General features: G+C 55.3%; 3 protein-coding genes across 17 annotated transcripts; 2 read left to right on the top strand and 1 right to left on the bottom strand.

Annotated features, from left to right (window-relative positions):
* Positions 1-31: 31 nt before the first annotated feature.
* TIRAP (TIR domain containing adaptor protein) lies at positions 32-6,516 on the bottom strand. 4 transcript variants are annotated; one of them, XM_074561342.1, is made up of 7 exons: positions 6,167-6,516; positions 5,971-6,035; positions 2,677-2,763; positions 2,190-2,304; positions 1,844-1,898; positions 991-1,590; positions 32-848 (listed from the first exon to the last, which is right to left on the bottom strand). In XM_074561342.1, exons 5-7 carry the CDS (start codon positions 1,848-1,850, stop codon positions 805-807), a joined length of 651 nt encoding a protein of 216 aa, XP_074417443.1. In that variant the 5' UTR covers positions 1,851-1,898; positions 2,190-2,304; positions 2,677-2,763; positions 5,971-6,035; positions 6,167-6,516; the 3' UTR covers positions 32-804. The 4 variants fall into 4 exon arrangements, with proteins under 4 accessions (XP_074417443.1, XP_074417444.1, XP_074417445.1 ...); XM_074561343.1 differs by having other exon boundaries at positions 6,320-6,516; XM_074561344.1 differs by lacking the exons at positions 5,971-6,035; positions 6,167-6,516 and adding an exon at positions 3,235-3,334.
* Positions 3,317-5,945, top strand: LOC141732405 (cryptochrome-2-like). Of its 2 annotated transcripts, none has more exons than XM_074561326.1 (10): positions 3,317-3,522; positions 3,597-3,791; positions 3,872-3,990; positions 4,106-4,260; positions 4,352-4,492; positions 4,735-4,779; positions 4,866-5,006; positions 5,089-5,240; positions 5,311-5,495; positions 5,571-5,945. In XM_074561326.1, exons 1-10 carry the CDS (start codon positions 3,317-3,319, stop codon positions 5,645-5,647), a joined length of 1,416 nt encoding a protein of 471 aa, XP_074417427.1. In that variant the 3' UTR covers positions 5,648-5,945. The 2 variants fall into 2 exon arrangements, with proteins under 2 accessions (XP_074417427.1, XP_074417426.1); XM_074561325.1 differs by having other exon boundaries at positions 4,612-4,779.
* On the top strand, positions 6,087-18,339 carry FAM118B (family with sequence similarity 118 member B). 11 transcript variants are annotated; one of them, XM_074561335.1, is made up of 9 exons: positions 6,659-6,721; positions 7,132-7,177; positions 11,220-11,297; positions 13,409-13,661; positions 14,029-14,256; positions 15,547-15,675; positions 16,929-17,133; positions 17,693-17,752; positions 17,847-18,339. In XM_074561335.1, the coding sequence occupies exons 3-9, from the start codon at positions 11,227-11,229 to the stop codon at positions 17,858-17,860; spliced, it is 960 nt and encodes a 319-aa protein (XP_074417436.1). In that variant the 5' UTR covers positions 6,659-6,721; positions 7,132-7,177; positions 11,220-11,226; the 3' UTR covers positions 17,861-18,339. The 11 variants fall into 11 exon arrangements, with proteins under 11 accessions (XP_074417434.1, XP_074417435.1, XP_074417429.1 ...); XM_074561330.1 differs by having other exon boundaries at positions 6,669-6,721; positions 16,848-17,133; XM_074561333.1 differs by lacking the exons at positions 6,659-6,721; positions 7,132-7,177 and adding an exon at positions 6,087-6,126 and having other exon boundaries at positions 16,848-17,133.
* Positions 18,340-18,368: the final 29 nt, after the last annotated feature.

Here is an 18,368-nt window from a genome sequence, read left to right as displayed (position 1 = left end):
TGGGGGAAGAATAAATAAACAAACAAACAAATAAACAAACAAACCCCCAAAATTTTAAACTTCTGCATTTTCATAGTCCCAAACAAACCCGTGCAAAGACGGCGGAGCTTAGTGTTTGCGTGATGAGCAGCGGGGACCTGCTGGAGGATGTCTCTGTCCCCCACCGAGGGCGTTTTGGCCACCGGGGCGGCGGCGGCGGCATCACCCGCGGGCGTTTTGGCCACCGGGGCGGCGGCATCACCCGCGGGCGTTTTGGCCACCGGGGCGGCGGCATCACCCGCGGGCGTTTTGGCCACCGGGGCGGCGGCATCACCCGCGGGCGTTTTGGCCACCGGGGCGGCGGCGGCGGCATCACCCGCGGGCGTTTTGGCCACCGGGGCGGCGGCGGCGGCATCACCCGCGGGCGTTTTGGCCACCGGGGCGGCGGCGGCGGCATCACCCGCGGGCGTTTTGGCCACCGGGGCGGCGGCATCACCCGCGGGCGTTTTGGCCACCGGGGCGGCGGCGGCGGCATCACCCGCGGGCGTTTTGGCCACCGGGGCGGCGGCGGCGGCATCACCCGCGGGCGTTTTGGCCACCGGGGCGGCGGCGGCGGCATCACCCGCGGGCGTTTTGGCCACCGGGGCGGCGGCGGCGGCATCACCCGCGGGCATGGCAGGCTCCACAGGTGCAAGGACCTCCCGGTCTTCGGCTACCAGGGCTGGTGCGAGCAGCTCGGTTTCGTCCCCTCGAGACGTGGACGCATCCGGATCCAGCCGTGGCAGCACCGAAACGCCGCGGGGACTTCTCTGTCGGCTCCCGGCACTAGTCCATCCCGCTGGTGGAGCTCTGGCACAGCTCCTGGAGGTCTGCGGAAGCAGATGAGCCCCATTAACAACCAATTAGTCTAAGAAAAATAATCAACTAAAATAAATTTACGGAATCTGGTCCCTTCCCATGGTCTCCACCCCACCAGAGTGACATTCCACCACTGTCCCACGGCATACTCACAGCGCACAACAGTGTCTCTGATCTGCTTGAAGCTCTTCTCCTTCACCACCATGTAGATGTAGTAGAGGCTGCGCAGCTCCCTGGGATAATCCTTCCGATCCACATCCTTCACCACCGGGATGGTGCGCCCGTTGGCCATTGGAGCTTCGGCCAACGCCTGGTGCATCTGGTACTTGCACCAAGGGTCCCGGAGGAAGCTGGGGGTGATGAGCATGACCCAGCAGTGGCTGTTTTGCACGGCGTCGCATAGCTCTGTCACCACCGCGCTTCCCGGCGTCGCGTCCCGCAGCTGGAGGAAGCAACGGAAGCTTTCGGGTTGCCCCTCCAGGTAGGACACCAGCTCCTCCACCAGCTCCAGGTCCACCTCGCTGTGGCAGATGCAGACATCGTAGCTCTTGGTCCACCGGGCGCTGCCCGAGGCGTTGATGTCCGACACTGAGATGGGTGACGGACGGACAGATCCAGCCAGGCTTGTGCTGGGAGAGGAGCCGGAGCTCTCCGCAGAGGATGAGGAAGGTGAGGATGAAGCAGAGCAGCTAGAGTTGAGGCTGCTCTCCACCGAGCTGGGCTTGGGCTTGTGCAGGAGACGCCTAAACCAGCCTGCGGAGTTGGAAAGACCACGTTTGTCAGGACTCAGCAGCCCCGTGGGCTTCCCAAGGGGCTTGTGCGGCACGGCTGGCTCAGTGGGACACCTCCAGATGGGAAGAGCCGGGTGGGATCTCACCCTGGTCCCCCAAAAACCACCCCAGACCCTAAAACCTCAGCTATCCATGGGCACCCCTGTGTTTCGGCAGGGAGGGGACAGAGACAGAGGGTTTATCCCACCCCTGGCATGAACCGAGCCCAGACTCACCGGCCATAGCAGGCACCGTGCTGCTCAGCTGCCGATCGCCGGCATGAAACCTGTCCTGCCAGCAGAAAAAAAGGGATAAAAAAAGAAATTAGGAGTGCAGGAACCGCCCCACAGTGGGTCTCAACCCAGAGAGCTCAGTGGGGTTTATTCCAGGGACACACGCGTGCCTGCAGCCCCAAAAATCACCCCCAGCAGAATTTTCCTTATCCACCTCCCCAAAATTTGCCGGGAAGGAGCGTTTTGACCTCAAGCAGGGCTGGGAGCAGCGGCTCAAGCAGCCCCTGCCCGTCTCCTGCGCTGTTACCGCCCGTCACCAGCTCATCCCCCCCCCGGCGGAGACACGCACCTGCAGCGAGCGAGGCTGAGAGCCGACAGGCAGCAGAGCCCCTCATTCCCAGCGGCGCGGAAAGGATCCTGCAGATGAAGTGGGGATCACCGGAGATCGACCAGCTGCTGGCAACCTAAAGATGGATTGGGTGATTCCCAGATCCGTGCATCCCCAGCATCCCTTGCCAGCCCACGCCTCGGCATTGTGCTCCCGGCATGGTTTGGGGTGCCCAGACCCTCCCTGCGGGTACCCAGGAGCAACCGCGGCCGCTGTTTTCCGCTGCGTCACCCCTTCCAAAATAAAACACCCCCTGTCACGCTGACATCTTCCCCCCCACCCTGAAAACGGCGCAGGACCATGACAAATGCTGGGAAGACCCCAGCACGCCCGCAGAAACCACACTCCCCACGCAAGCAACCGCTTAGTAATAGCAAAAACTTCAAGCGTGGCTTGAATGACAAGCACGGATGGGGAACAGCAGGGGGGAAAGCTGGGGGATGCCTACCTGGGATGCAGGAATCAGGCACCGGGGCAGGGAAAGGGGATGCATCAGCCCCTGGGTTCAGCAAGGGGGAAGATCTTCTGGGATCACCTGGGTGGGAAAGGAGAGTTTGGCTGCAGCATGTTCACTCTGGAGCCTAATGGGATCCGCAGCCAATGGAGAGGCTGGATCCAGCCTCACCATCTGGGAGGGGTTCCCGATGGAGCAGCCCTGAGATGGACGGGAGAACAGGGACACCCACCAGCTTCCGCAGGGAGAGAGCAGAGGAGCTGCCGCGTCCCTCTGCAGCCTGCCCCCCGCCCCCCACGAGACCTCCTCACTGCCGGCAGGTCCGGGTCCGCCTGGCCGTGCGGAAGCGCAGGCAGGGGAAGTCAGCCGCGATCCCGCGGGGCCGGGAAGCCAGCCCTCCCTGGGGCCTCCCTCCCACATCCGCCACCAGCCAGGCGTCACCATGCCCAGCCCTCACCAGCAAGCCCGGACCCATTTCCCTCCCTGGTTTTATAACCAGACACCAACAAGTCCATCTCTGCCACTTCCGCTTATTTTTTGAGTTAAATTTACCAAACAAGGTGCTTTTCTCCTCAGAAAAATCCTCCCCCATCTCTCCTTTCCCAGGTCGCATCCCACCAGGACGCCTGGGGCCATGCAGCACAGCTCCATCCACTGGTTTCGGAAAGGTCTCCGGCTGCACGACAACCCAGCGCTGCTGGCAGCAGCTACCGACTGCTGCCGCCTTCATCCCCTCTTCATCCTCGACCCCTCCAGTAGCCGGGTGGGCGCTAACGCCTGGCGGTTCCTCCTCGATGCTCTGCGGGACTTGGATGGGAGACTGCGGGAAATGGGCTCCAGGTGAGTCCCGGCAGGGTCTCAAGGGGGTTTGGTGGGGTCTCGAGGGGGTTCGTGCCCACCCGGCTCCCTGGCAGGCTGTTCGTGGTGCGGGGCTGCCCGGAGGAGGTGTTCCCCCATCTCTTCCATGCCTGGGGGACGACACGGTTGACCTTCGAGGTGGACCCCGAACCCTCCGCCCGCCAGCGCGACACCGCTGTGGCCAAGCTGGCGGCCCAGCACGGCGTGGAGGTGGTCCGGGAGGTGTCCCATACCCTCTACGACACTGAAAGGTGGGTGCCTGGCCCCATCCCTCGGGGTACAAGGGGATCAAGCACCGGTATCAAGCATGTCCCTCCATCTCCCACCCCAGAATCCTCGCGTTGAACGATGGCAAAGCTCCCCTGACCTACAAGCGCCTGCAGAGCCTCCTGGCGTCCCTCGGACCCCCCGAGAAGCCAGCCCCGGCGCTCATGCAGGAACATCTCCAAGGTGAGCACAGGGTGGGCTCGGGGGGTTAGAGCACAAAGCTGAGTCAGCATCTCCCTCACTGTTCACCCTGGAGCGGAGTGATGATGTCACACCCCCACCATACATGGTGCCCCAGGCTGCTGCACCCCGTGCCAGGTCAGCCATGACATCGACTATGGGGTCCCCACCTTGGAGGAGCTGGGCCAGGACCCCACCAAGGTGGGTCCTCACCTCTACCCCGGCGGGGAGACAGCGGCGCTCACCCGGCTCGATGTGCACATGGAGAGGACGGTCAGTGCTCGGTGCCCATCACCCTAATTTCAGGGCTGCTTTGCATCCCCCTCATCCCAAAACATGACGCCGCTGTGTGTCCCCAACCCAGGCCTGGGTGTGTGGCTTCAAGAAGCCCGAGACGGAGCCCACCTCGCTGAGCCCCAGCACCACCGTCCTCAGCCCCTACCTCAAATTCGGCTGCCTGTCGGTTCGCACCTTCTGGTGGCGGCTGGACGAGGTCTACCAAGGGGTGAGGTGGCATTTTTGGGGTGGGAGGGAAGAGGGTGAGCCAGAGGGACCCTGCAGAAGGGGTGGGGGGCTGGAGAAGATAGCCCCGGCCAGTGGGGCTGATCCTGCCTTTGCCAGCAGCGCAAGCACTCCCAGCCCCCCGTCTCCTTGCACGGGCAGCTCCTCTGGAGGGAGTTTTTCTACACCGCCGGTGCCAGCATCCCAAATTTTGACCGGATGGTCGGCAACCCCGTCTGCCTGCAGGTCGACTGGGATGACAACCCCCAGCATCTCCGCGCCTGGAGGGAGGTATTTCCCTTGGGGATAAGCCCCAAATCCTCTGACCCCCTTAAAAACATCCCCCTGCCCCGTCTAACCCCAACGCCCCGCACCAGGGCCAGACAGGCTACCCCTTCATCGATGCCATCATGACCCAGCTGCGTTCCGAGGGCTGGATCCACCACCTTGCTCGGCACGCCGTTGCCTGCTTCCTCACCCGCGGGGACCTCTGGGTCTCCTGGGAAGAGGGGCTGAAGGTCAGGAGACCTCCCCAAACACCCACTGGCACCCACCGGGCTCCTAGGGACCTGGTCCCCATGCCGCCGTGGTGTCCCACAGGTCTTTGAGGAGCTCCTGCTAGATGCAGACTGGTCCCTCAACGCCGGGAACTGGCTGTGGCTGTCAGGAAGTGCCTTCTTCCACCGATATTTCCATGTCTACTCACCCATCGCATTTGGCAAGAAGACTGATCGGGATGGGGCATACATTCGGTAGGCGCAAAACCCGAAGCCCTGTGAAATACGGGGTGGCCTCCCTGGTGGCTGTAACCCCTCGCCGTAGAAAATACCTTCCCATCCTCAAAGATTTCCCCGCTGAGTACATCTACGAGCCCTGGAAGGCGCCACGGTCCGTGCAGGAGCGGGCAGGCTGCCTGGTGGGCACACACTACCCCCGGCCCATCGTGGAGCACAGGGCGGCAAGCGAGAGGAACATGGGGCGCATGAAGGCAGCCCGCGCACAGAGAGGTAACGAATCCCCCCAAAAGCACCAAGCTCCCTCCACTGCCCTGCTGCCACCCCGGCTGCATTCCTCTCCCCCAGGTACCAAGCGGGAGCCACCAGCCGGCCCTTCGGCAGCCAAATCACAAAGGAAAAAGCCCAAGGTCGAACAGCACTGAGCCTCCCGGGGACCCCCAGGCAGCTGTCAGCCGTGGGTCAGGCACCACTTGTCCCGTTTTGACCCATTTTGCTCAACTGCCTCCCTTAATTAATCCCTTCCCCTCTCCCACCCTGGGGCTGATGACTTTGCTGCTGCCACCACCCCAAAAATCAACTCCCCACACAAGGACGTGCCCCGAACGCAAACACCACCCCAAGTCCCCAAGGGGCAACACCCCACCAGATCAACCTCCACCCCTGCCTTAGCTAGAACATAATCATTATTAAAAGCAGCAGAGTAATTAAGAAAGCACAGCTTGATTCACAACGCGCCTTGACCCACCAGAAGCAGCACCGCGTTGAAATCCCCTGGCTACGGTGTCACCTGGCCAGCCACCATGGAGAAGCCTGCGGAGAGTATCAAGGAAACAGCGTGAGGATAGGGCGAGCATAAGGCAGGGTCCAAGTCAACCCCTTGAACGCCAAGAAAGGCATTCAGGTGAGAAAATAAGGCCACTTCTGTCCCTAATTACACCCACCATCAACACTGTTTATTTATGGCGCCAATACAAAGGAATGCACAACGACCCTGAAAGCCAGAAAACAGCTTCTCTTCTTGAAGTGCTCTGAATATACCCAAACTCCTTCACATGGAATTACCACAGCCCGACGAGGCCAAGCATTGCTCTTACTAGCTCACAGGGCCAGAGACATCGTTGCAGGGGCATAAGCCCAAGCAGAGAGGCCGCTCGAGGAAGGCAGGCCCCAGGGGTACACAGGGCGCAGTCAGGCTCCCTGGAAGAGAAAGAGAGCGGGCCCCCGGCCTCTCACACCGCCACTGACAGGCGCCCGCCGCGCAAACCTCCCCCGCCGCGCACAGGCCCGGAGTGCTGGGCGCATGCGCACACCGCCTTTTATAGCCCCGGCAAGTATCGCGAGAACAGAGACGAACTCTCGCGCAAGCGCGCGTCCTTCCCCCGCCCCCTCGGCGCGGAAGCGAGATAGTCCCGCCCCTTCCCCTACGAGCCAATGAGAGGGCGGGGCGGAAGGGGGGCGGGCCAATCCCTTCCCGTGGGTCGGGCGCGCGGCGCCAGGTGCGTGCGGGGTGGTGGCGGGCGGGAGGGGGGAGGAGGAGGAGGAGGAGGGGGGCGTTGCCATGGTGACGGCGGGCCGGGGTCGCGCGCGCCCCTGGCCGCCATGAGGGGAGCGCCGAGGGCCCGCGATGGCGGCGGGCGCTGCGCCCGCACGGAGGGGGCTCTGCGGGGCTGCCCGGGGGGCGAGGGGGCCCGGGCTGAGCCCGAGAGGGGGCGAGGGGGCTGGGGGTGAGCCCCAGGGGGTTGGGGGGGGCCGCCTCATGGCGGGGGAGACCCTGAGGCCCAGCCTCCCCTCAGCGGCGCCGCTCTGCGAAGTGCCTTCCCTCTTAAAAAGCCGCCGTCTTGGGCGTTTTTACCCTCTCGGCCTCCTCGCTGCCTGCTGAAGTACCGTGTTCTTGCTTTTCCCTCAGGTTTAGAGTGAGAGGGGGCGAGGAGGGGGAGCAGCAGAGAGGAGAGGTAAGGCCTCGAGCTGCCGGGCATCCCTGAAGGTGTGAAACCCCCCACCCCCGGCAGCATGTCCGGCCTGCTTTGCTTTCCAGAAATGCTCTTGGAAAGCCAGCCCTGCTCCTGCTTGCGGGCTGTCCTGCAGCCTCATCTGCTGGGCTTTAAATTGGGCAGACCGAAGCCCACCTGGCGCCTGTCAGGCCATCCGGGCTCCGTAGTGAGTTTGTTGGGATGCAGACCTCTTCCAGCCTTCCCCGTGTCGCTCCCTCTCGTTTTTCCCGAAGCCAGTGGGAGCCCGAAGCACGTGGAGAATCACAGCATTGAATAAAAACCTCTGATGTATTTTAACTCACATCCGAGGAGGTTGAATCTTGTGTTCATAACACCGGTGCGAATAGAGGCAGGGCTTGTTTTCCTCGCGCCGCTGGTTCCCGTTATTGCTGAAGCCTGTCGCTTTCTAGGACGGTTTTGAGGAGCTGTGCGGGCCTGCTCCAATTGCGGCTCCCACGTGGAGGGACAGAGCTTGGGAATCGGCCAGGGAACAACTCATTAACATCCTTTCAGATTCTTCTAGCAGAAACGTAGAGGATTTTAAACCGTAACGTAACGTTTGTGTTATCCCAACACCTTAAAGCTACTTAATTTAAAAAGGAGATCTGAATTACGCCCTCACTGGTAGTCATTCTTCTCAGCACTCAAAGAAGCTAAAAATAATTTATGAGCAATGAATTTGTATTTGCTTCTTTACATAATTTGGTGGGGCTGTTCCAGAGGAGCCCCTCTTCCAGCACTGAGATGGGTGCGTGCAGTTTTTCCTTTCCTTAAATGTTCAGATGTAGCTTTACTTGTCTGTTAGCTGCTGAGCGTGGGGACAGTCAAAGGCTGTCCGCAGTGACATCCTCCTCTCCTTCGGTGGAAAAAGCATCTAAATTTCCTGGGGTGGTTCCGCAGGCTGGGGTCTGACGTTGACTGAGCGGTGTAGTCGGGTTTTGTAGACTTATGGCAAAGTTTTTGTAAATATACACTCGGTGTGAGCCTCAGCGTTAATTTGGCGTGTGCTTTGTTTAGGCGTTCGGTTGTAGCTGGGATACATCTTTGTATTTCAGGCATTTTTGCAATAGTGTCTTCTTTATATTACATATGGAATTGTTGTGGTTAGGTTTATTCAGTGCTGGCAACTTAGGGCATCATTTAAAGATAATGATTCCTCGCTGAAATATGTACCTCGAGGGCTTTAGCATAAATTAACTGATTTCTTCTGGGAAGGAGAATGCCGCAAACCTTTGCAGGGACTCTATAAGCTTAGTGCCACTAATAAAGGTGATGAGAGACCACACTGTGACAGGAGGACGGGGTAGCCGAGCCAAGAACCCGCGGAGTTTGATGTTTACGCTCTCTCCAGCTCCCTGTAGTCTAAATAGCTGGAAAGTTCCCGACGTCTCGAGGAGGAGGAGGACTGGAGAGACGCTTCTTACCTTGTAAGTGCCCGTCGCTCCCTCTCCTTCGTGGCACCCGCGTTCACGGCATGGCCCAGTCCTGCGGGGTCCCCTCGGTGCTTTTTTCCCTGCGGCAGTGGTGCCACGCTCTGAGGTAATGCTATTTCATGTCAGTTACCTCGGCCGTGCCGGCGTGATCTGTCCCCCTGGAGAGCAGACCACCTCCCCAGGCCTAAAATCTGGAGGTTTAGATTTCTTGGCTGAATGTCCAAGATCGTGTTCTTAAGAGAAATAAGCACTTTTTTTTGAGACAGAATTATTTATGATGACATTATTTCTGACTTGTTATTTTTTTTCCTTTTTGGCTATCTGCATTAAATAGAAATGAAGGTTGAAGTTCCTGATGTTATACAACCATTTCTTGGTAACTGCATTTATAAAAGGTGTTTTTTCCGAAGTTCAAAATTACTTTTGAACTGTCCTTAGTGCTTTAGAGACACTTTTGTCTTTAAGAGGCACTTAAAAATTGAATTAATGGCTCCGTTTCTGCTGTTTAAAGAACGCAAATAGAAGCAGTGCTCAGGCAGGTGAACAAGCAAAACTTGGGAAGGCCTAGGAAGGAGTTTATAAACAGGCTTGATATTTGAGACTTAGCTGATAACTTGCAACCTAAAGGCAATATAAACTTAAATTAGATCTGTAAACGAAGCTGGTGGAGAAACTGGGGAAGGTTTGACCTTGGGCTGTTAGGTGCCTTGGAGGGAGTTGAGAGCAGATCTGGACAGTAGCAGGGGTTCAGCGTGTTGCTTTACAGTCTTCTTAAATATTCCAGTTAACGAAGGTTACGCGCTTTTGTCCCTAGCTCATCTAAATTACAATTTGGCTGGCTTTGTGGAAGCAGCCCGTTCTTTCAAAAGAATCAGCTAATCCAAAGTGAGAGATCTTACCCTACTGGAAAGAAAAAAAGGAGGTTTTTTTCCCCCCCTTCTTGTTTTCCATCCTGACTGTGCTTGGCTGTGTTCACTCTGGGCGAGTTTGATGTTACTGCCTGACTGATCATGTGTCCGGTGGGTCCTCCTGCCTCCCCGAGAGACATCCCTTCGGAGGAGTTGGTGTTTTTCCCGTGGTTTAACTCCCCAAAATGCTTCACCTTATGGCCTGATGCTTGGAGGCGTTCGGGGGGCACGAGTCTGCAGAGGTTCGTTGTCAGAACAGCATCGAACTACCGTCGGGTTCGACAGTGGGTTGGGAAAATACAGGGTACAACGTTCAAAAGGGTGTGCGATGGAGAAGGCTCGGGGCCCTGCAAGCGCAGAGGGTGTAAAACCGGGAGGAGCAAGCAGTCGGCGGGGGCAAAATGCATTTGAAACTTTTATCCAAAATCTGGGCTCTACAGTAAAATAAAAATCTAGTTATTTGAGGGGCAGCACATGCTAAGTGGTGTTTCAGGAGACAGGTTGTTAAAACCAGCTTTCTGAGGTGTTGTAATATTATTATATTATTGTTATAATAATTTTTTATTATTATTATTATTATTGTGATGATAAGTAGAAAGTTTTCAGAAGTGGTCAGAAATGAGAGAGTGGCAGGCATACTGTATCTGAGCGTCTGTGGGAGTCGGTGTGCCCTGTTGTCATCATCCAGCATTGAAAGATGACGGTTGCCCGAATTATTGGGACCGTTTCTTAAATGCTCCCTGCCAACGTTTGCAGCGTAGCTAAGGTTTCCACCTGTAAAAGTTTCACCTGCCAGTGCTGCTGCTTTGCTGCAGTGAAGCAATCGCAGGCATCTCATCTGTACGACAAATGCTGAGATGTCACCGAGGCTGCGAAGCCTCTAAAGAACTGTGATTTTGGGCCAGCAGCTCTTGCACGGCTTTTCCTTTTGGCAAAAGCATGCCTAGCAGAATTTTTGCTGGACTCTTCATTACAATTGGCAAGAAAAAATGGACAAGGGTGAACAGTTCTGTCTGCTTTCTTTCCCTTTTGATAGTCTTATTTTGGAGAGGCAGAGTGGGAGAGGACTGTGTGCTGGCAGACCTTTGGTATTTTATGGCATGGGCTGTTGATAGAGTTCTCAGACATCAAACTTTTAAGGTCATATCTCACCGCGTGTAGACGTATGGCGGGCTGGGTAATCCTTCTCTCATCACCGGAGAATGAAACGCTCCCCATGGCTTTTTGTAGCCAACAGAAATCTTTTTGTCTTTCTTCCCTCCCGCTGTTTTCCCAAGGTTTGCCGACAGGCATCGCCTTGGAAGGGGGGAGCGCGCCTGCTCCAAGGTATGGGCTTGGGGGCAAAAATGAACGGCCAAGGCGAAATGAAGGGTCTGGCAAACAGTGGGCTGCCAGTGGCGACTGCAACCCGGTTTTGAACAAAACAGCCTTACGATTTTATTGAGCTTCATTGTAAAGGAAGTTACGGATGTGTCTGTGAGCCGCGGGGCAAAGTTCAGAAACAAAAAAGTGCAATTCTCAGCCCGAAGGTGATCTCATAAAGATAACAAACCCCAGTATTTATCCACCCGGGAAGAGCTGGCTCGACAAAATCCTGTGGTCTGTTCCACGTCGTATTGCATATATGTAGTGACTTTGCTTGTGGTGATTTGTCTACTATAGAAACTGGATGGCTTCTACGGTGAGCCTGGGTAAAGAAACATTGTTGGAAGATGGAATGCCACCTGCAAAAAAGCCCAGGTAAATTTAATTATACTCCAGTGAATTCCTTCTCATAAGAGCTTTTCCCTAACCTTGCATTGTTCTTTAAAGAGCATGACACTTGGCACCAAGCCCCAGCAGTCGTTTCGGCTGCTGATCCAAGAAAAGCGCACTGTCTCTAGCCATGCCCTGTAACTAGTATTTTCCTGCGGTGCGTGGAACAAAGACCTTAACACCCTGAACGTACTTTATTGCGGTGTGTTTTTTTAACCCCTAAGCCAGGATGCGTGGCTGCAGAGAAAGCTGGTTTTTCCTGCGCTGTCTCCGTGGTTTTTGTCGGTGTTAACCCTAGCTCAGGTCCTGTCCACACAGAGCGTCACGTCAGATGCGGTGGTCGTGCTACTTTGCTTCAGTTGGACACCGGTTCCCGGGAGGACAGGCAATTACTCAAATTAGTATGATTTTGCTGCATGTAAAGGCTAAATAATTCCACTCTGGAGGCTCCCTGTACTAATTAGTAGGTCGTCTTACAGTTTTTCAAGCTGAGCATGATGCCAACTTGGGACATACCCACCCTTCTTTCCAGTCAGGGCTGGTACTGTGGCTGCTGCAATAGCATGGACTCAGGTATTAAGGCATCGCCGTCTGCAAATGAGAAGCTAATTCTTCTAGGGAGTTGTCTTCCACTAATCTGATTTATTTACAAGTTGTGGAGGGCTGGAGAATAGTTCCTGTCAGGGAGCCCTGGTCTCAAGGTTGGTCCAGTGACCGTGGAAAGAGGAGAAAAGGGGCTGGGAGATTACTTTTCCCTTGCTCAGGATATCAGGGTAGAAAACAATGTATTTATCAGCGTGGGAACAGAATGCCTCTTTCGGAGCTGTCGCATAGAGAGTTAGGGCTTGTGTATTTGTTATTCTTTTGGATTTCAGTCCCTAGGTTTCTGGTTGTGTTTTTATACTGGCTCATTAGCATGAATACTAGCTTATTCTTTGCATGTGAGGCTTGCAGTCCCAAAATTAAAGCCCATTTATCGCCACTAACAGTGAAGACCTCGTAAAAGGGTTAACTCGTCTGTTTTCATAGGCAATAGCAGAGGGAAGGCAAAGCTTCATCTGTGTGATGTCGGTTTCCTTTCCCCTTCTTGCTAAATATCACGTGTTTGCAGATAAAAAACATTCCTTCCAAATGAGCTGCCTCCCCGGGCTGCTGCTTCCATCCCCTGGGAAGCTGCAGCCGGTCCCCTCCTTCAGAAAAGCAGCTTGACACGGGGCAAGGCATGATGGGGAGAAGCACATCTACTTAATAAATAATGAATATCACATTTAAAAGCGCTGTGCAGGTGTAAAGCTAGGAAAATAAGGACGAGGGGAGGAGGAAGAAGGAGAATACAGCCACGCGGCTGTTGGATGAGACTTCCTATCATCTGGGCTTCCAAAAGATTGGCTTCGAAGATCCCATTTATGTTGCAGGCGTAACAGGGAAGGGATTTCTGGTCCTGCTGAGTGGTCGTCTCAGCAAAGAGGGGCTGGGGGGTGGGAAGGTCCTCTCCAGGGCAGAGCTGGGAGGAAGCCTTCGCTTCCTTCCTTTTGTGCTGGGATCAATGGGGCTGCTGTCTTCAGGCCCCCGTTCGGCACCTTATTTAAACCAGGAGCAGTCACGGTGGTGGTTACTCCCCGCGTGGGGGTCCGATGCGTGCTTTGTCTCAGTCCGTATAGACTATGTACGTGTCTCTACAGACATCGATAACATTGTCCATAGTGCTCACCATACCTTTTCCACCATCACCAGCCTTTCTGCTAGCTTCCAGGTAACTATGATTAACAAGACCTCCCTTATTCCAAATTTTAACTGAATTAGCTTTGCTTCGGAAGTATTCCTGGGCGCTTTTGACTTCCCCAGTAACGGTCTCGATCGCCAAAGATGTTGTAATGACGTACCTTGTAATTGTGGGCATTTGTGATGCTGATCCCTGTCTTTAAGGGATACCGAGCTGCTCCTCCCATCCTCTGTTTATCAGAGGACCTTAACGGACATGTTGATTCGAAATGTAGGCAGAGGGTACCTCCCTTGTCCTCGGTCTGCATGTGCCACCACCCGAGACATCCTTCCGTTGGTGATGGTACCAGCTGTGCTACTTTCTCCTCTTGCAGGAAGCTGTTGCCAAGCCTCAAAACCAAGAAGCCTCAGGAACTGGTTTTGGTGATCGGGACAGGAATCAGTGCAGCAGTTGCTCCCCAGGTCCCAGCGCTGAAGTCTTGGAAGGGGTTAATCCAGGCCCTCCTGGATGCTGCTATTGACTTTGATCTCCTGGAAGATGAAGAGAGCAAACGGTTTCAAAAGTGTCTCCATGAAGACAAGAACTTGGTTCACGTTGCCCACGACCTCATCCAGAAGCTGTCTCCGGTGAGTGCGCTTGTAGCGCTGTACGTAAATATTCGGTGCTCGGCCCCGAGCGTAGGATTTGGCTTTTGGAAATAGCCAAATTTGGTTCTCCGGCGTGTCTCCATCTCCGATGATTCCTCTATCTACAAGGAGCCCCAAGTGCCAGGGGCCTTGGAGACATAACTCTGCCGGGGACACCGGCTTTTGGGTATTTCACTGGGAGTATGCTGGGAGCGGGGGGGAATATCCACCTCAATGCAGCACGTGCTCTGTGTTTGCCTTGCAAGGCCCTGCGGCTTTGCGGAGGTCTTTGAGAATTACGTGGGTCGTTTAGCATGAAGCATTAAAAGAAGCCTGACTCTGATCTTAATCTGTCTTCCCTTCTCAGCGCACAAGCAACGTTCGCTCAACCTTTTTCAAAGACTGTTTATACGAGGTGTTTGATGACCTGGAATCTAAAATGGAAGATTCTGGGAAGCAGCTGCTTCAGTCTGTGCTTCACTTGATGGAAAACGGGGCACTTGTGTTAACCACAAACTTCGATAACCTGCTGGAACTGTACGCAGCACACCAGGGGAAGCATCTGGAGTCTCTTGACCTCACTGATGAAAAGAAGGTAAACGATGATGATTTTTTTTTTTTGTTTTAAATGCCAGGGCTGAGCTGGGACGGGACAGCGGCTGCTGTGGGATGTGCCCTCACGCCCGTGTAAGGGGATTGCGCTGTTCATAGTAATCTAAATGACGTTAGACAAACTCCGAGCAGAGGCTCTGACCATTTGGGGCAGTCAGCAGAGGAATGAAGACAGATGCTAGTTTCTGAAACGCTGTGCTTGCTGGCTGGCATCCATTGCTCGGGAGGAGCCCTTAAGCCCGGTATTTCTTTGATCTCTGTCCTTGAAACCTCTGGCTTGGCCTTGCTGAAGTACCGCAAGCCCTCGCTTCCACATAAGGCTTGGGGTGATGTTTTTAACCGACACAGGGAACTCCGTGCGAGATGCAAAGCTGGCTTTTCTATTTTTATAACCTGCTGCGGAGTGCTTTTCTGTGACAGAGCGTTTTCGGGGCTGCAGCCTTGAAGGCTTCCCCCTGGCCCTGCTTCCTCTTTCTGAAAATGGCTGGGTGGCTCCTGCCGGGTTACTCGCCTGCTCCGGCTTCTTCTGCCGTGCTTTTGGATTCGTAGCTGCTCGCTTCACGCAAGCTTCCCTCATTCTGCCCCAGGCGGGCAGAAAATCAGACTGTGAAACCCTGAGCTCTTCGCCATCTGCCCACCTCCTTTTGCCGCCCTGGGTTTTACTGGTGGAGAGCATCTCGTCCTTCTGTTTGCTTGTTAAACACGCGCCACATGTAGGTCTCTTTCCATTCTGACTCATTTCTGTGCTTCACGTTTCCTGCATGACCTCTTAATCTGCATGGCTGCAAGATGTACTTACAGTGTTACGAATAAGCATTCTAATTATTGCAAGCTTAAATGAGCTAAGGTCTGCAGGAGTAAACCGAGAGCCTTGGAAGTGGCTTTCTGAAATGAAGCTCAGCTGTCGAGCTTCCCCAGATCTTCTGAGAGCCAAGAGGGGCCAAGAAATAAAACTCTGTAGGCTAGAGAAACATGCTGACATAATTTTTCCACGGTTTTCCCCTTTTTTCTGCTGAGTTCAGTGAATTGATTCAGTCTCTTCCCATTGCATTCACCGTTCAGCCGAAGTGCTGAGCCAAACAAGCGCCGTAGGATGTAACCGTGGGCCGTGATGTAGAGGCTGGTGGACTCATGACCTCTTGAGGAGATAAGACGGAACACGAGGAAGAAGCTGCCTCTCTGAAACGCTTCCCCACCGCCGTGTTTCCAACAGCGCCGTGGACGCTAACATGATGCGCTCGCTAACATTTCCGGAGGGGTTTGTTTTGCGCAGGTGCTGGAGTGGGCGCAGGAGAAGAGGAAGCTTAGTGTCCTGCACATCCATGGCGTTTACACCAACCCCAGCGGCATAGTGCTCCACCCGGCCGGCTACCAGAACGTGCTGCGCAACACGGAGGTCATGGTGAGGCAGGGGGTGCTTTGGGGTCCCATACGCTGTGTATGTACATCTCGCGCTTCCCTGGCAAGCCCGGACGTTAACCAGGCAGGGACTCGGCTGCGTTTAAAGACTGGGCTTCGTGCAGGGTGTTGGGAGAAACCTGAATTTTGTGAGATAGAAGAGGAGGGATGGATTCTCTAGAAGCATAGAATCGTTTCGGTTGGGAGGGACCTTTAAGATCGTTGGGTCCAGCCATCAACCTGATAGTGCCTAACACTAACCCATGTCCCTCAGCACCACATCTACCCGTCGTTTAAATCCCTCCAGGGATGGTGACTCCGCCATTGCCCCGGGCAGCCCGTTCCAATGCTTGACAACCCTTTCGGGGAAGAATTTTTTCCTAATATCCATCCTAAACCTTCCCTGGCACAACTTGAGGCCGTTTCCTCTTGTCCTATCACCTGTTCTTTGGGAGAAGAGCCTGACCCCCCCCGGCTACCCCCTCCTTTCAGGGAGCTGTAGAGAGCGCGAAGGTCTCCCCTCAGCCTCCTTCGCTCCAGGCTGAACACCCCCAGCTCCCTCAGCCGCTCCTCACAGGACTTGTGCTCCAGACCCCTCACCAGCTCCGTCGCCCTTCTCTGGACACGCTCCAGCCCCTCAACGTCTTTTTTGTGATGAGGGGCCCAAAACTGGACACAGCCCTCGAGGTGGGGCCTCCCCAGTGCCCAGTACAGGGGGACCGTCACTGCCCCACTCCTGCTGGCCACACTATTGCTGATACAGGCCAGGGTGCTGTTGGTCGCCTTGGCCACCTGGGCACGCTGCTGGCTCATATTCAGCCGGCTGTTGACCAACACGCCCAGGTCCTTTTCCGCCGGGCAGCTCTCCCAAGCCTGGAGCGTCCACGGGGTTGTTGTGACCCAAGTGCAGGACCCGGCACTTGGCCTTGGTGAATGTCACACCATTGGCCTCGGCCCGTCGATCCGGCCTGTCCCAATCCCTCTGCAGAGCCTTCCCACCCTCCAGCAGGTCGACGCTCCCGCTAAGCTGCAAAACCACCTCAGCACGCTTGTGTTGAGGACGATTGAGTGATGACCCTCCTGCAGAGTCTCATCAGCGATAAGGCAGGTGCTCTCTCTTGTGCCTTGGGAAGGTAAAGCTTGCCTTGACTAAGAACATCTTTCCCTTTTTTAAAGCGGGAGATTCAGAAGCTGTATGAAAATAAGTCATTCCTGTTCTTGGGCTGTGGTTGGACTGTTGATGACACCACGTTTCAGGCCCTGTTTTTAGAGGCTGTGAAGCACAAGTCAGACCTGGAGCACTTCATGCTCGTACGGAGGGGAGACGTGGATGAATTTAAGAAGCTCCGTGAGAACATGCTGGACAAAGGGATTAAAGTGATTTCCTACGGGGATGAATACGCCGACTTGCCCGAGTACTTTGAGAGGCTGACGAGCGAGATCGCCATGCGGGGTCGAACAGGTACCGGGGTTACGGGCTGTGCGGGGTGGCGGTCTGCGTACGGCCACCGCTCGGGGATCCTGTCATCTGCAACGCGGTTCTCGACAGTCACCGTGGCCTTTGGAGTGTAGGCAGCGTTAATAGCCCCCGTTCCCTGTGCTATATTTATTATTCCTTAAGCTTTTCTTTTGTTACCCCCCAAAAATTGTCTGCAAGCGTAGCTGAATTTGGGGTTTGCTTTTACAAAACCACTGTGTGTTCTTAAACAGCTCTGCAGCTTCCCACCCATCCAAACATTATTTATCAGCTGCACTTGTTTATTCCCTTTCTAGTGAAAGGGTATTTCAGCCTCCCTGACTTTCGTGCTGCTCAGCCTGAGCTAATGCTTTAACATACAAGAGATCTTGCTAATAAATCATAAAAATGGGGAAAAGAAGGGAGCTTGGCTAGCCAGAGCCTCGCTGGCGTGTGTTTGGAGGGTAAAACCCAGCCGGCAGCGCTGGCTGTTCGCGCCGGGGCTCCCTGTCCCTGCGCAGCCCCCTCGGTGCTGTGCGTCCACCCGCTCCTCGCCCTCTCCTAGGTGTGCCCAAGGAGGGACAACAGCTCAACGGCTCCGCCGCTGCCCACCCCGAGATAAAAGGTAAAGACTCTCCCGAGCGGCTTTGCCCTTTCCAGCCCCTTTGGGACTCCCCGGGATCCCAGGCAGGTTTTGCAGAGCCTTTGCTTCCCCGCAGGATGCAGCACCTGAGCACCAGCCTGGCCCCAGGACCTGTGCCGCAGCCCGGGACTCCCCAGGACCGACCTAAAGCAGAGCCGGCAGCTCCCGGGGAGGCCCGCGCGGTTTAAGGCCCGTCTCGGGGAAGATGGAAGCCCGCTGCCTTCCAGCTGCTGCCTTCCAGCTGCTGCCCACACGCACCCAGAGCCGGGACACTTCAGGCAGGAGCCCGAGCCTCCTCGGAGAGACGCCCGGTTTAACGTAGTAATTATCTTTTTATCACAGTTTGCACGCCTGGGGAGCGCGGTCTCCCTGCAGGAGCTGCAGCCTCCTCTAATTTCATACTTAGTGCTTTTTGTATTCTGTACTTTCGATTAAAAACATGAAACTTGAGCGGGTTTTTTTGTTTTGTTTTGTTTTTTTTTTACTTGAAGCTCTAGTTTTCTAGTCCTGTCTTTATACTGTACAGTATTTTGTATGTTGAAGCTTGTATTAAAGGCCTGTTCACTTCACTTTTGGCTGGTGTGTGATTTACACGCCC

Source organism: Larus michahellis, chromosome 17, assembly GCF_964199755.1.
Source record: "Larus michahellis chromosome 17, bLarMic1.1, whole genome shotgun sequence".
NCBI lineage: Eukaryota > Metazoa > Chordata > Aves > Charadriiformes > Laridae > Larus > Larus michahellis.
Note: the sequence above shows the minus strand (reverse complement) of the source record. Positions and strands in the feature narration are given on the sequence as shown.

Excerpts from the sequence above, each read along its gene's own strand:
- TIRAP (XM_074561342.1), bottom strand. Across the intron at positions 849-990 it reads CAGAGACACTGTTGTGCGCT|ACCTCCAGGAGCTGTGCCAG; the intron begins GTGAGTATGCCG and ends CTGCTTCCGCAG.
- LOC141732405 (XM_074561325.1), top strand. The coding sequence starts at position 3,317 with ATGCAGCACAGCTCCATCCACTGGTTTCGGAAAGGTCTCCGGCTGCAC. Across the intron at positions 4,493-4,611 it reads TGGACGAGGTCTACCAAGGG|CGCAAGCACTCCCAGCCCCC; the intron begins GTGAGGTGGCAT and ends CTTTGCCAGCAG. Across the intron at positions 5,241-5,310 it reads CGGGATGGGGCATACATTCG|AAAATACCTTCCCATCCTCA; the intron begins GTAGGCGCAAAA and ends CCCTCGCCGTAG.
- FAM118B (XM_074561327.1), top strand. The coding sequence starts at position 9,660 with ATGTGTCCGGTGGGTCCTCCTGCCTCCCCGAGAGACATCCCTTCGGAG. Across the intron at positions 15,676-16,847 it reads TGCGCAACACGGAGGTCATG|CGGGAGATTCAGAAGCTGTA; the intron begins GTGAGGCAGGGG and ends CCTTTTTTAAAG. Across the intron at positions 17,134-17,692 it reads CGCCATGCGGGGTCGAACAG|GTGTGCCCAAGGAGGGACAA; the intron begins GTACCGGGGTTA and ends GCCCTCTCCTAG.